Genomic DNA, 15,698 nt, shown 5'->3' on the forward strand with positions numbered 1-15,698 from the left:
TCAGAGCTGCTTTTCTTTTGTTGATTTTTATAGCTTGCACTCCAGAGTTTTGATACAATGCAGAAACTGCTAAAGGTAAGAATTCAATGCTCTGTGTCCTTACTTCTCGAGCCTCTTGCTGTAAGATGCTAAACAACTTCAATTCTGGGAATTGTGGATGTTTAAGGAAATCCAGCACCTGACAAGATATGTGCTCCTTAAAGATAAATATGTTTGTCTTTAAGTGAGCTTAAGTGTGATTTCCCTTTAGCAATTTTCCAAACTATTAAGTCAACAACTAAGTGGTTAATTATGGCACCTTATTTCCACATATTTTTATAAGTAAGCATAGCTGATTTTCACATTTTGTTTTTAGAAGCACCTACCATTGTTTCAGTTTGAATTATGAATAGAAACTCTCAGGATGACAAGTACTGTTTCACTGAAACTAATACTAGACAGATGGGTTTCAGAGGGGAAGTAGAACTTGGTGAATTGCTTTGCCAGTTGAATGGCTGGATAAATTAAAAGGCTTTTTAAATCATTAAATGATAGTGCCTTTCTTTTCACTGAAGCAGAGTATCTTACCATGGGGCTAGAGGTATCTAAATCATTTATCTGATCTACAGTCCCACTTCATTCTCTGTTTTTTCTTTAAAGAATAAGGCACTTCCCAAGTCTATTTTTGTGCTGGATTACCAACTAAAGTTTGGGTGTGCCATGCTGAAGCTTAAAGTACTTCAGTCTTCTTTCATCGTAATCAGAAGTTCCTACAAATGGACTTTTGAAGTCCTTCACCAGGTGAAATCTGGACTGACTTCCCTCTAATTTTTCTTTGTTGCTTATAATGTGTAGTTACCATCATGTGCAGTGTAAACTGTCATAGTGACCCAAAGCAAAAGATTTAGATTGTGGTTTGAGTGTACCTTGGACAAAAGGAGGGTGTAATACAATTGCATTATTACTGAGAGAGCAGAAGGCTGGGTGAGCTGCTCTTGCTGCAATTCCTCTTACACCAGCTGCTGAGTTTACATTGTGTGGATCCTGCTTAGACATCTTCCTTAATTTAAGCTTTTAAAAGGAGCTCTTTGTAGAAACTGTTTTTTGGGAGCATTTCTGGCAAGCAGTGACCCATGCAAACTTGAGCCTATTTACCAGTCACACATTTGTGCAATCCTTGCAAGCTGTGCTCTGCTCCTGTCCTGCATTTCCCCTTCAGTGAGGCAATGGCAGTGTTGTGCTTTGATTATCTCCCCTGTAAATATTGGGCAGTACTGGATCAATGAAGAGTTGGAATAAGTGACATAAACTGCCAGTATCACTGAGCCTGATGTTTAATGTTCATGGCCATGGTGGTTGTGTGCATGTAGGTCTGTGTATGTAGCCACAAACTGACAGGTCCTGTGTTTTTCTTAAATTTTCCTTGGCTGCAGGAAGATATTGCTTGAAGTCAAGATGAAGAAATATCACTGTAGGTTGTCTTTGAACTGGTAGGCTACACAGGAAGAAAGAAAAGAATTATTATTATGTGATTTGAGGTGGTGCAGAAATTATTGCATTTCTGTCTCCTTGTGTGGGAAGGAAGTTACATGGCTAGAACTAAAGGTGCTGTTTATGAGTAACTGTGTGTGAGAGGGTGCATGTAGGCTGTATCTGTTAGATCAAATCAGATGCACACTGCTTTCAGCCCTAGTTCTGTTTTTTTTTCTAGTCCTTTCTCTTGTTACCAAGAAACATAAGTTTTGGATTAGGCTCTGTCTCTTTATAAGAAGAGTCTGTATTGGCCTTGATTTTCCTTTCTGTAGCCATTTGCCTGGATTGTGCCCGGAGTGCTGATGGGGGGAGAAAAGAGAAAATCAGAAAAAGCCAGGTAGGAAGCCAGCTTCTTAAATCATAGTTTGTGTTCTTCTGTTCTACACTGGTTTTATCTGTTATTCTTCTTTAGAGTGCTTTTCTTACTGGGAGGGAGGATTGTGAGTTTGGATCAAGCTGAGATCCCCCTGGATCTGACACAGACACAGTGACTGGGTCAGCAGGAAGTATTCACTTCCCTCACTTGGATCTGTTTCTAAAATGTTGATGAGCCTTCTGAGAAGATGATCCCTTGTGTCAGTATTTTTTTTTCTATTCTGACAAACACCTGTATTTGCTTACCACTGAGTGCTGTCTCAGTATTTGTTATGGGGGATATTGCTTTCTGGAGAAGAGATTTCCTGGTGTTAAAAATCTCTTTCTTTTCCCTTCTCAAGAATTGAATTGTAAGCTGGTAATCCAAAATGGAATTTTCATTTCTCTGTATATAAGCATACAGAAAAAGAAGTTTACTCTTGACAGTAAGAAAAGTACTCAGTTAGAAAAGAAAACTTAGCTTTGGCATTTAAAACTTTTAAAATATTATTAGTATTTCTTTCCACTCTGTATCACTGAGTATGCCTTGAGTGTCAGTGATGATCAAGGATGCAAGAAGTTTCAGTTTCTACTTGGTGAGAAAGCATTGTCCCTCCTAATTTTAGTATGGTCACAATTTTTATCTCTGTAGCTTCCATTTTCTCACTCCGAGTCCCCATTGCAGAGTTATTTTCTTTTTTCTTATTTCTATTATTGTTGTTGTGGTTTTGTTGTTGTTGTTGTTACTGTTATTTAATCTAAACAGATTACGTAAAGGGATAAACATCCTCATCTCCACTCCTGGTCGCCTGGTGGATCACATCAAGTCTACAGAATGCATTCATTTCCGTCACACTCAGTGGCTGATTATTGATGAAGCAGACAGGTAACCTTCCAAGTGCTTAGATACAGAAAACAATAGTAACAGTTGTCATCCTCTCTGTATCATAATTCATGAGATTTTTAAACAACGAAGGAGGGGGTGTGTCCATGATCTTAGCCCATTTGTGCCTTGTGGCCTTACCAAGCACCAGACGTCTGGGATCAGGAAGAAATGTCCCATTTGGAGAGATCATTGTACAATTATTCATCCCAGGGATTCTCTCAGTGTCCTCTGGCATGTCTGACCTTGGCAAAAGTTGGAGACGGAACATGAAGCTGGATGAGCCAAAGTTCTGATCAGCTCTAGCACTTCTGTTCCTAGTGGGCTTGTGTATTATTGAGACTTTCTCCCCATTCCTCTCTTACAGCAGCTTTCAGCACCTCTCTGTTTTTGTAGGATCCTGGACCTGGGCTTTGAGAAGGATGTGGCTGTGATACTCAATGCTTTGAATGCTGAGAGAGCAACACGCCAGAACATCCTCCTCTCAGCCACCCTCACAGAAGGTAGGTTGTAGAGAGGTGGGGGCTCTTTCAGATGAAACTCAACCTGAAGCCCTTTGCAGAGGTGGAGTGGTGCCTGTTGATTCCTTTGGACTGAGGACACTTGTCCTTCACAACTGGAATATATGATAGAAATCAGTGTATACACAGGGGTCTTGCATATGCCTCTAACTCTGGAGCAAAGTCACCATGACTCCTGCTCTCCTCATGACTTCTCTCCTCTTGGTAGAGTGAAGGTTGTATGTTTTCCACATACCCAGTTAAAAAGCAGCCAAAGGCTGTCTAACTGGTCATTGCATTTTTGTACTGTCAAGTAGCAGAGTTGGCCAAAGTAGTTCCTTGTTATGCTTTTGGTGGAGTACACAGCAACTAAGCTGGGCTAAGTCCTGAGAAGTCTTAAGTTTGTGGAGGTGCTTTGTCAGTGTTTGAGGCATGGCTTGTTAGTTCTTTGCTCTTCGCTGGAATTGTTTTAGTTGTTTGGGGTTTTTATGTGATTATATCATCCCCTTCCCCAGCAACACCCCAGTCTGGACCTGGTGTTTTTCAATTTCTGTGCTTTAGGAGTGACACGGCTGGCTGATATCAGTTTGAATGATCCTGTCAGAATTTCCGTAGCAGATGACATCCAGAAGACACTCAAACCAGCATCACAAGCAGATCAACAAGCCAGTAGCTCATCCAGCTGCATGGAGCAGGAAAACTTTGCTGTTCCTGAGAAGCTCAAACAGTATGTTGTGATGGTCCCCAGCAAACTGAGGCTTGTCACATTAGCAGCTTTTATCCTGGAGAAATGCAAGGTGAGACTGTATGCATTTATAGTACTAGGTAGCCCTTTGCCCTTTCCAACTCCTTTATCTGTTACTCTGTCAAGGATAACATGGATTAGATCCAGGGCTTTGAAATGCATCTGTTGTACAGAGAGACACAGGAAACTGAGATGCTGTTGTGTCTTTCATGCTGGCAGTGAGATACCTGTGCAGTGTCTACTCATACTTCTTTTGTGGGCTCAGTATTTGGTGTCAAACTCCTAATCCTCTCCTGGTGGTGGAAGCCACCCAGATCCTACAGTGATCAGGGAATTGGGAGAGGCCTATGGAAATGGTCATGTGCAATTTTCTTGTTTTTCTTGCAGTTTGAAAAAAACCACAAGATGATCATCTTTTTCTCCAGCTGTGAACAAGTGGAATTCTACTATGTGCTTCTTCTAAAGGTCCTTTCAGGAGGGGTAGAGTCAGAACAACCTGGACATTCATCTGGCTCCTCTGCTCACTTACAATTTCTCCGGCTGCACGGCAACATGGAACAGGAAGTAAGCATTCTTAAAATGTCAGGACACACAGTTTTGTTCCTTATTACTTATGATTTATTATGTAGTTATTCTGGGGAGGAGGGCAGAAAGGAGGACAGAGAGTCATTTCACCTCTAGGGGCCTCACTCTTCCATCTGCTAATGAGAAAAAGAATATTGTCCCACTTCTGGAAAGTACCTTGATAGATATAGCTGAACAAACACAGCTGAAGAGGCAAGAGATGTTATTTCAGCAGATTGAGGCAACTGTTCTGTATTCCCTGTGGGTGCACTTAAAGCATTTATGTATCTGTGGTTCTCTCTCATGCAGTCAAGACAGTTTTAATGCCAAAGGAAGACCTCATCCAAGCCCTAAAACAGTAATACCCACTAAGTTGCCCCCTTTAGATGAGGATGGATCAAGTTTGGCTTTGGTTTTGAAGAATACTGTAGTGATAGACTGCTCTTTTCCCTGGGATGGAGTGATGTAGCACTCATTACCCCAAAATAACTATAAGTTTTATCTGGATAGGCCTGGGTGAGTTTGAAGCTTGCTACAGAGAGCTAAGAGGCTAGGGAAAGAATGTCAAATGAATTGTCACTGCAACATTTCTCTCAATACCTGAGAGGCCCCCCTTCAAAGTTGAGCCCCTGATCCTGCCCCGTGATGGAGAGAGTTACTGCTCTACTCTGAGTTGCACAGCAGAGATGGTAAATGAATAGAGCTCTTCTGATGAAGCAAGAGGTGAAGAGCCATTGTTTTTTTTGTTTTTTTTTTTTTACTCATTCCCATCCTGTGGAGACCAGAAACATGTGCTTTGCTGTCCCTGCAGTCTGGCCTTTCCTCAACCTGCCTGCCTGAGCAAGTGAGCAGGCTTGGTCTGGCCCAACTCTACCCTGACCAGCTGTTAAGCCAACAGAACACCACTAAGTAGCTGGCACCAGGGGAAGGGTTTTGCCTTTTTAGTACCCAGTGTGTAATTAGTGCTTGATGTCTTCAAATTGAGAGCATTAATGGAGCTAAATTGTGGATCCCATATGGTACTGCTGAGCACGGCTGCTGTCATTGTCAACAAGATACAGCGTGCTCTCTTCTTTAATTTTTGTCAGCAGAGGGTTCAGTGTGTCAGCAAGGCCCAAGTTTTCCCTTCTTTCCTAGAACAGCACCTCTAGCTGGGAGTCAGGTGCATAAGGCTTCTTCTGTACCATCAACATAACAGGACAGTCACTTAATTCCTAGCTAGAACTAGGGTTGAAACATGGAAAGAAGGATATATCTTGGAGGGAGGAAGCAAAAGAGATAGGAAGGAAAGGGGCATGGTGTTTCTGTGGCCAGAATCAGCCTGGGCTCTGAAAAGGGAAAGAGTCAGGAAAAGGGATCAAATCAAAAGAGTGTGAGATGGTTTCCCACAGCTGGGGAGAGGGAGCATGGGTGGAGAGGTGGTGCTGGCAAGCAAAGACCAAATGCTATTGAGGCTTTCAGTTGCTGGTGCTCAGGATTGCCTTGTGTGACAGCACATACTGTGATGTGTGTTAGAGAATCAGTTTCTTTTGCTTCTGTCAAGAAAATAAATTCACCCCAAAGCAGTTAGTTAAACTAACTGAGGTGTGCTTAGGAAGGTTTTGGGACTGACAGAGCAGGAGGCTCTTGAAAGTTAGTGAGGAGCCATACTGTCAGGTTCCTGCAGTTCTGGAGCTCAAAGACTGAGAAAGGGACAATTTGGGGCAACCCAAGGAGGGAGCCTGAGCTTGTGTGAAAAGTGGGAGCTGCAGGAATTCATCTGGTGCAGAGCAGCCATGAGGACAAGGCTGGGGAGCATCTGACTGACACTCGTGGAAAGGAGCAACCTCCATCCCAGTGTCAGCAGCCCCCTTGGCCCTTGTCACTGTGAGGCCTTTCCTTGTGGGAAGGCTGTGGGAGGCTGTCCAGGAGATCTGTGGCAGCTGCATGCAGGGCCTAGGAGTCCTGCCTCCTTGACCCTTTGGGCAGGGATTTCTGGACAGGGTCTCATCCCTCCTGCCCTGTTAAACTTATCCCCCCAGCATTTCAGGTGAGCATCTCTGCAGCTGAGCATCCCTGATACTTCATAATTACACCCTCAGTCCAGTGACAGTCTGCATGCCCCACTGGGCACCTGATGAGGCTGATCTGTGATGTGACTGTATCACTGTGTCAACAAAATGAGCTTATCCTCCCATCCTGTGGCTGGACAGACAGCAGTTAAGATGCCCAGCTCTTTATTGCATTGAAAAGCCTGTGTTGCCCATAACTTATGCCAATGCTTCTGTTGCTGCTACCAAATCTTTTGTGGATCCCCTCTCCATGTAAAACAGTTCTTGCTTTTTGACATCCACAGGCCATGCTTCTCTGCAAACCATGGAGGTGTTGGGTGCTTTGAGTTGACCAAATGCCTTGAGGTTTGCCCCAGACACTGGCTTCCTACCCGGACCATACCTGCATGCCATGAGTTTTTTCAGTTTTTTTTTTTTTTCAATTAGCAAGGGAAGGCTGACTGGAACTTGTGAAGTCAGTTCCTTTGTTTTTGAAGCTGTGCATGGTACAGTGAACTGAGGTATAGTTGTTATGTTATCTAATTTGCTTTATGTTTTATTGTAATGTTCATAAGCACTCCTCATTTTTCTGTTTCAATCCTCTAGGAAAGAACAGAGGTCTTCCAGGAGTTCCTAAAATCCAAGACTGGCATCTTGCTTTGCACTGTAAGTAGCTTGGAGTCCCTTTGCAGCTCCACACTAATGGGCCTGTCTGGTATCTAATGGTAGAGCACAGGATTTGGCACTGAGCTCTAATTCCAGCTCGCTGTCTGACCTTGAGGAAAGTCATCTCCTTCATCTGCATCTCCCGTGTTAAATAAGGACTGGTGCCCTGTTTGCAAACCATTACATGGTCTTGTGCTGTGAGGTACTATATACAGAAAAAGTGAATGTCTTACACAAGAGGCTTCTTGGTATTTTGCATGGTCTTATGTCTGGAAAAAATCTGTTCATTTGAAGCTGGAACCTTGCCCTCTACATGCAGTCAGTAGAATGCAATCCTGATTTGTACTGTGCCCCATAATTGCCAGGTAAATGGGATGTAACTTTAACACTTGCCCCAAGGTTAAAAAGTAAAACCTGCAAAGGTGGAAAGGAAGCCCAGCCAGAGAGTGGTGTCATTAAGGATGCACATGCTCTGCTGCTCTCCATGCTTTGCCCTTCAAGCTCCCTTCAAGGGTGCTGAGGGAGAAATTCTTGTCCTCTACTGAAGTTTGCTGGCACCCTTGTGTTGTGGTGGCACCTTCTTCTTCTCGTTCCTGACCTGTCAGTGCCACAGCTAGCTGGCTGCAGTGGTGCAGAAGGCTGCACGATTTGCTCTCTAATAGTGGCAGCTGTTGATCTGAAAATGTGTGAATCTTGGCGATTTCTGCCCACTGCAAACTTGTAAATTACAGCTATCGGGAGTAATTAGAGCTGAGAAACCCTCTCCAGCTCTGAAATGACTCCTCTTCTTGCAGCACATTATTCTTAAAGGAAACTAGTTGCAATTTTTTCAGAGTGGGGGCTGAATTTCATCTTATTTTTACGCCTGCAGTTCAAGCTAGGCCTGCCATGTGTGTAGGAGTGTTTGATTTTGTGTTGTCAAATTAAGTATTGTATCAGCTGTAACACTGTACTTGTTACTTGTTAGTCTTGGTTCTGCTTGTGTGAGGTGTACAACCTTTCAGTGATTTGATCAAGGTCAAATTGCATCTTTGCAAGGTATAAGTGTGATTATAACTTGGTTTCCCTGTATATGAAAGTAATACCTTAGTGTCTTGACTGAGGAGGATAGAAAAGCTTAAATCATTCAGTGGTGGAGATTAAGTATCCTAAAGATAAAAAGTATTTGGTAAATTCTAAATAATAAATAGCTGAACTTTGTTGTCCTTCATGCACATGCTGTCTGTAACTGAGAAATTTCAGGGACATATCTTGCTACTGGAATTTCAATTTCATGTGGTTGGAAAGACAGTGGATGCTCAATTTTAGACAAAGAGAAAACACAGTCATTGCAATCACTGGGATATCAGTTCTTCAGTGAGACCATTCGAAGGGGAAATGCAGCCTGTGGCAGAAAAATCTGGTGGGAATTGTAAAGCTGTTGACATGGCAGGAAGAAGAACAATTTTGGTAAAGAAGTCCCAGTGGATGGCATCCCCCTCTTGAGAGGCTGTAGATATGGTTCAATTTCCTGCCATGCCATGGAGTCTGTACAAGTGGGTGTGGAATTGTGGTGACAGGGCAAGTGAGCCACATGTCAGCTGAGCAGTGATAGTTGTGTATTTGGCCCTGATCTGTCATAAATGGGAGGTAATGTGGATTAACCTAGATTGCCATGAAGAGGGTAGTGTAAGGTAAGGTATTTATTGTAACCCTCCTTGGTTTCAGTCTAAGCTACTTTGCATTTACTGAAGGCAGGGATGCAGGTCCTGACAGTTCAGTCACCATGGCTCAGCTGGCACAGGGTTAGCACGTTAAGCACAGTAAGTTGTGTGTCTGAGTCCAAAATCTCTCTGTGCTTCAGGTCCCCATCTGTAAAATGGGGAGAGTAGCACTGTTCTATCTTACAGAGATGTTGGGAGGACAAATGCATTGAAACCAGGAGGTGGCCTGTTACCACAGTAATGGGGACCATATGGACGCCTTAATATAGAGATACACTTTGCACTAGTCCCACATTACAGGTACCTTCCCAACGCAGATGTCCAAAGGGCAGCCAGGCACTGTGGCCACCTCCTGCCTCCGAGGGCATTGCTTTTTCCAACACTTTCCTTCATATCAGCAAAAATGTTTTGCAGGAAGATGGTTCCCTTCGTTTCACTGCAAAAACACCGATTGCGCTCACAGAATTTTGAAACCTGGCTCACAAAAGAGCAGCACAAATAATGTTGCTGTCCTTCCCTCGTCCCTTATGCCATGTTCTCCACCCATCTTTCCGCTCTAGTAAGCAATGGGACCTGCTGTTCCTTTTATTAATTTGCTCTATGTCATATGTATATTAATATATTCCATGAAATATTTTTGCCAGGCAATATAAGCTGGCAGACAAGAAAATAAAGAAGGGCCCTTGCACCTCAGAGGGTCTCATCCAGCTTTATTTCTCTCTCCTTCACTGAAGTTCTTTGCGCCTTCCTTTGGGATGTGCCTTTTAAACAAGTTCATCTCTTCCAGGGAGGGAGGAAAGATCATTTGGAGATTGTTTGCTGTTTACTCAGTCACGCTAACTCATCTTGCCAGTTTTCTGGCGGCCCCAGCCAAGAGCTTTCTCCTCTGACAGCTTCTGTGCTCTCTCCTTCCTCCTCTGATTACGCAGCCCAATCTGTCACCCTGCCGACGGGGGTCTCCACCCTGCTGATGGCTTTCCACACCCGGCAGTAATGACTTTTGGCAGCCCGGGAAGGCGCGAGAGCTTCTTCCCCAGCTTGGAGAGAGCCGCTCGGCCCTCTCTGCCTGTTAGCTAAAGCACTTTGTGAGGTTCTTTGGTAAATAAATGAGTCATTTTAATCCAACTGACAGCCTGGCACCTGAGCAAGCTGCCTTCCATCTGTACTTCTAGGCCTCATGTAGGCAGCCAATTGTCAAGCTCAGGGCCTTCAAGACCTCACCATTGAGTGTCTTTCAAAAGCAACTTTAGCAGTTTCCTTTGCCCTAATTAGATGGTGTGAGTGGGACTGAGGAAACTGAGGCCCTTGCAAAATTTTTTGTGGCTGTGCTGGTTCTGATCTTCTGCAGCCACGTGCCTCACTTGCAGTGTGGTCTTGTCACCCTCTCTTCCCTTACAGCCACCCCTCTGTACCCCCCCACCACAGGCACAGCCTGGTGACATGGATGTCAGCGTTTCTGGAAGCCTTTGGGTGGGTGATGTTTTGATATTGTGCCATTTGGTGACCTGCAGTTGGGATCAGGGCAGGAACATGGTTAAGGCTTCAGGTTATTGTGTTTCCTTGGTAAAATGGCTTTGGTGTTGATTATGTGTCCTTACCCCTGTGAGATGGTCACTTAATTCTGCCTTCTATTGCCCATTGAAAGGAATCAGCAGGGACCTGCTGAGGTGTCACATTCTTGGTTTCCCTGTTGGTAAGGAGTGGTGGTGTGAGGTCAGGCATGGAAAGGGGAATGCTGTCTGGGGCAGTGGGAAAGGAGGGGAGTAATACACTGAAGTCTGTTGTGTTTCCTGAAAGAGCACTGGCAGCAGGTAGGTGCTTCTGTCTGGAATGAGTGTAGTGCTAGTGAAACGGGGCAATTGTTGCTTCAGCTGTATTCTCTTTCCTGGTAAGGTGACCCAGAAGTATTTTTCTAAAGATCTGAGAAGCAGGAAGCTCATGGGCTCCACCAGCAGAGGATAGCAAATCAACAAAAAGTTTTTATCCTAATTCTACATTGCTGCTGTCTACCAGGGTCTTTGAGGAAATGGAGCTGTAAGAAGCTCAGGTGGACTGGTACTGAGGAATCTTTGAGAGTTTGCAAAACACTCCAATTACCAGTAAATCCCAAGAAACTTCTGAAAGAAAGCCAAGTTAAACCCTGGGAGAATAGCTGCTGATATGTGTCAGTAACAGCTGAGTGGAGTTGGGGGCATTGTGAAAGCAACAGTGAATACAGGGCTGATGATGGGAGAGAGCCTCCTCCTAAAATGTTCTCCCTGGCTATTTATTAGGCTTTTGGTTAACCTCTTCAGCTTTCCTGTTGTTTTGGCAAATGCACATGAGAATAATACTGTCTGAGCAGTGTTTCCCAGGCAGAGGTGATGAGAAAAGATGTCTTAGAAGAGGAAGGAAAGAATCCTGATGGGTAAGAGGGATGGTCCTTGCTGGCTGCTTCTCCTCCCCATGGTGGAGATACCAACTCCTGACCACAGGGACACTTTGGCTACCTGCTTATTTTGGGTAAACTGACTCTGTCCCAAGGGTCAGAGCCCTCTCATCAAACACAGCCTTTCTTAGACATGGGGTGGGAGACAGAACAAAGTGTAGGAAAAGGCCAAAGACTTGTCAGTGTGTAACAGAGCCAGCCAGATTGGAATCAGACATCAGCACTGCTGTCTGATCCTGCTGTAGAGTTTATCATCTTGTTATCCTGGTAACTGCTGTACACGTTCCCCGACTTCTCTTGATTTATTTTCTCCATCCTCCTTTAAATGGCTTTTTGTACATCTGTTCATCCTGACTCTGGGAACGAGTCATTTCTTAATGAGCGTGTTGGAGCGAAAGTGTCGACAATTTCTGAGTGGGCTCTGTGGAAAGTGACTCCTCTTGTACTGCACTTGGAGCCACAAAGCAGCCTGGCTTGTGCTTATGGGAAGGCCTTTGCTGCCAAAACATCAGCTTCCCAGCCTTTAACGTGTGTGGGAGTTGCATGAAAACACTTCAGTGGGTGGCTGACACATTTTTAGTACATTAAACTCCTGCTTACATTCTTAATATATTCTATTTTGCAACTAGCTAAAAGATACATGTGTTCCAAAACATTTCCTAACAGAGTTAAATCTGCACACCTGCTCTGCTATTGTGCCTGGTGAATGTAAAATCCAAGGAGTATGTGAGGACATTGCTAATGAACAGAAAATGAAGAAGGGAGGTTGAAACATGTTTGCACACTGTCTTCATTTTGAACAGTATTTAAACTCTTTTCTCTTTGAAAGGGTTTGTGTTGGAGCTGTACTGGCTGGTGATAACTACAGGGTCTCATTCAAGTCCTTCTCCAAGTTGATGGGTTTTCTCACCACCTGGCACATCAAATAACACTCCTGACAGCAGCTCCAGACTCTTTTTTTGGGGGGGCTGAGTTTTCTTTCTCCAAACCAAAGCCAGACTGATGAAAATCTAAGGGATAAATAAGTCCCGTCTCCTCAGGCTGTGCTCTGGCTTCCTGCAGATTCTGCTAAATTGTTTGCTAGCCTTTCATCTTTGGACCAGGTGACCTGCAAGTTTTCTGCTCCTCAGCTCAGGCCATCACCTAGCAAACAACTAATAATTTGTAGGTGGAGATCAGTGCATTTGGGCATTCCATTCAAGGCCTGTCAACTTTGACCATTTACTTTATGGCCATTTTCCTTTTCATCATAAGCAGCCTGGTGTTAGTCCTTAAGCTTGCTGTGGACAAAGGTGTCCTCAGAAATAGTGTTATTTTCCAGAGATTTAATTTTGCCTCTCTCAGGGTTTGGGTAGCTGTGAGATCTGTTTTCATCAGTGAAACCAACTGAAGAGCTAAAGGCATCAGTACCATTAAGACTGTTGATTCTCTCAGAAACAATGTAAAGGGACTGCAGCAGCTGCTGTAATTCAGCACCACTCTCCTCAAATAGGTGGATTTATATCCTCCAGGTTTGGGGCCACAGTAGTAGATCATTTTTTATTGTGTTAGTCTGTTAACAATATTCTTTGCATTTTAAACCCTCAGAATTACTATTATTGACCTTTGGTCTGTCTGTTCCCCAAGCTATACACAGAATTCCTACTTGCATATCTAGCTGGTTCCTGGAATAATTGACAGCCCAGAAAAATTCTTACTTTGCTGATATGTTCAAAGCATTTTTACTAAAGTAATTCCTTACTATTTTTAAAGGATGTTGCTGCACGTGGACTAGACCTGCCTCAGGTTACCTGGATTGTGCAGGTAAATTCTCTTTAAACCTGTGTACATACACATGAAGTGCAGTCCTGCTCAGATGAAATCTCTTTCCACTCCAGACCCTCTTTCTGCAGTTTGCTGCTGGTCTTTGTGCTGGTGCCTACAGGTGTGGGAGACCCTTGTGTTCCTCACTGCAGGACCAGGACTCAAGGCTTTGCATTATTGTCATATCTTTGGTTTTGACAGCCTGTTTTCCTCTTCAATAACTCCAGTCCTATCAGGTGTGTGTTAATATTCCACTGGCTGGGAGGAAGCACCCTCCATTCTCCCTCTCAGGAAGCCAAATCTTATCCAGTACTGGCCACCTCAGCTGCAGCTTCATGAGGAGTTTTAAGTGCAATCCTAATGGTAAACACTGAGTACCCCAGTAGTGTCTGTGCAGTGACCTCAGTGTTTCAGCTGAGGCTTTGCTCTGTTGGGGCTGGGTAGCTGTAAGCATTCAGCTTGCAGCAGAACTGCATAGTTCAGATTTTCCCTGGAAAAAAAAAAAAACCAAGAAAACCAAATAAAACCCTAACACTGCTGCATTGCTGTTAACAGAACTATTCTTTGGAAAGAAAAAAAAAAACTGAGAGAGAGATGGACTGAACCTTAAAAATAGCAGCCTGTCATTTCCAAGAGGAAACTCAGAGAATGAAGCAGATTTCATTTTTATAAAAGATTTATGATTAAAAAAAAGGTTAGTTGAATTGAGGAAAAACTGATCCAGGGATTCTGGTGTATCAAGTTACACCTGGGTAAAAAGAACAGGGCACAGAGCCTCAACAAAGCTTTTTAATTTTTACCTCATCTCTTCAGGTACCAAATTTGATTTTAATTTTGTGTTTTCAAAAAAGAAATATTTTGTAGCAGCCAGCTAGTTGAAGAAGGCTGAAGAAGTGAAGCCTTGAATTCCCAGATCTGTATATTAATATAATTTAACCAAAGATATAGTTGCCAGTGTTAGAACGCAGTGCAAATTACCTAAAGCCCTGGGAGACTTCTGTGTGTCCAGAAGGCGAAATCTCAGCTGTCCTGAGAGCTGTGTCCAAGAGCAAGGACCTGCAGGGAGCAATTAGATTGCTCACAGCATCTTACTCACACCTCTAGCCAGTAGAAACTTTGCCAGAGGGCACAGGTATAAACACTAGAGTGGGCTTTGGTTGTTGGGTTTTTTCCAGTTAAACTGCTGAGGGCTCATTTCTGAGCAGTATCTCTGTGCATGTTCATTTTTTCCAGGAAAGAGAGGAGGGGGGCAAGAAGAGGAGGAGGTTAGAGGGAGGGAAATATGTCACCCTTTATCAGATCTTGCAAATGGCTGGGCAGTTTTGATTCCCAGTAAAGTAAATGAGAGGCACCACTATATTAGTGGGGCTTTACGCAGCATTTTGATGGTGCCTGGTAGTTGTAGATGTGGAGACAACTGCTACCTCAATCACTCACTGCAGAAAGGGCTTACTCCCTACCCTCTCTGAGGTTGCTTCTAACCAGTAACCAGCTGTGACTTGCTTTAATTAAAGTAATTTAGCTTGACTCCAGATTTGAATCCATTGTCTTTTGTTGTAAGGCTTTTTCCCCATAATCAAAGCTGGCATCATCCTGCATGTGTAGTCAGGGGGGATGTTTGGTTTGAGGTCTTTGTGAGATGATTGTGTTGGGTTTTTTTAAGGGAAGCAAACAGGTTCCTGACGTGCCTGTATAGAAACAAAAATGTAAAAAGAGACACTGAGATGGGAAAACCATCCTGTTATCTGAAAGTTGGCCAATGTGTCACATTCACATGTCAAAAAACTGCTGGTGCTGAGGGAGCTGAGTGATGGATACAGGGCTGAGCCCGATGCGCTCTTGATAAACTGGCCAATTCCAGGGGAGGTGCAGCCTGTGGGGTTTTGCTGAGCTCCCTTTTGTTTCAGCTGAGCAGGCTGAGTGTCTCGTTTATAATTACCATGCTGTGTTCTGTTAATTCCTCCTCTCCCTTCTTGTGTCCCCTCTCTGAAGTACAATGCTCCGGCTTCACCTGCGGAATACATCCACCGGATCGGGAGGACGGCTCGCATTGGCTGTCACGGGAGCAGCCTGCTTGTCCTGGCACCTTCAGAGGCAGAATATGTCAGCTTGCTGGCTTCTCACAAGATTAAGTGAGTCAGAAACGTGAACAAAAGTTTCAGCTCATCCTTGCTAATTAACCTTCCGTGGCACTTTCAGCGGGACTGCGGCTCGTGCAGGTTTTAATAAGAATTTATTAATTCTTGTGATCCAGGACCTGGCCCCAGACTAGCAAAAGGAGGAAAATAAATGTGTGTGAAAATCAGCAGCCTTGACAGATTGTGCCTGAGTGAGCGTGTGGTGGTGAGGGGAGCAGAGAGGAGAGGGTAGTTTGAGATCCTTTGCAGTCCGTTGTTATTTCTCTGGCCCTGGGTTCAAGTCGTGGCAATGTGATCACAAGTCAAATGAGCCTGTCAAATGCTAGCTGGCCATCTGCCTGCCCTGCACCATATTGTCAGAGATTGTGCTTC

General features: G+C 44.0%; 1 protein-coding gene across 4 annotated transcripts in view; it reads left to right on the plus strand.

The window, feature by feature from the left end:
• DDX31 (DEAD-box helicase 31) overlaps window positions 1-15,698 on the plus strand; it is a 47,766-nt gene that overhangs the window by 6,147 nt on the left and 25,921 nt on the right. For all 4 annotated transcript variants that reach the window (XM_071766508.1, XM_071766510.1, XM_071766509.1 and 1 more), the window contains 9 exons: window positions 34-75; window positions 1,785-1,849; window positions 2,633-2,752; window positions 3,146-3,252; window positions 3,811-4,046; window positions 4,382-4,558; window positions 7,195-7,254; window positions 13,138-13,188; window positions 15,181-15,320. In XM_071766508.1, coding sequence (XP_071622609.1) covers window positions 34-75; window positions 1,785-1,849; window positions 2,633-2,752; window positions 3,146-3,252; window positions 3,811-4,046; window positions 4,382-4,558; window positions 7,195-7,254; window positions 13,138-13,188; window positions 15,181-15,320 — 998 coding nt within the window. The remainder of the gene's footprint in view (window positions 1-33; window positions 76-1,784; window positions 1,850-2,632; window positions 2,753-3,145; window positions 3,253-3,810; window positions 4,047-4,381; window positions 4,559-7,194; window positions 7,255-13,137; window positions 13,189-15,180; window positions 15,321-15,698) is intronic.

The sequence above is a fragment of the Heliangelus exortis genome, chromosome 22 (assembly GCF_036169615.1).
Source record: "Heliangelus exortis chromosome 22, bHelExo1.hap1, whole genome shotgun sequence".
Lineage (NCBI taxonomy): Eukaryota > Metazoa > Chordata > Aves > Apodiformes > Trochilidae > Heliangelus > Heliangelus exortis.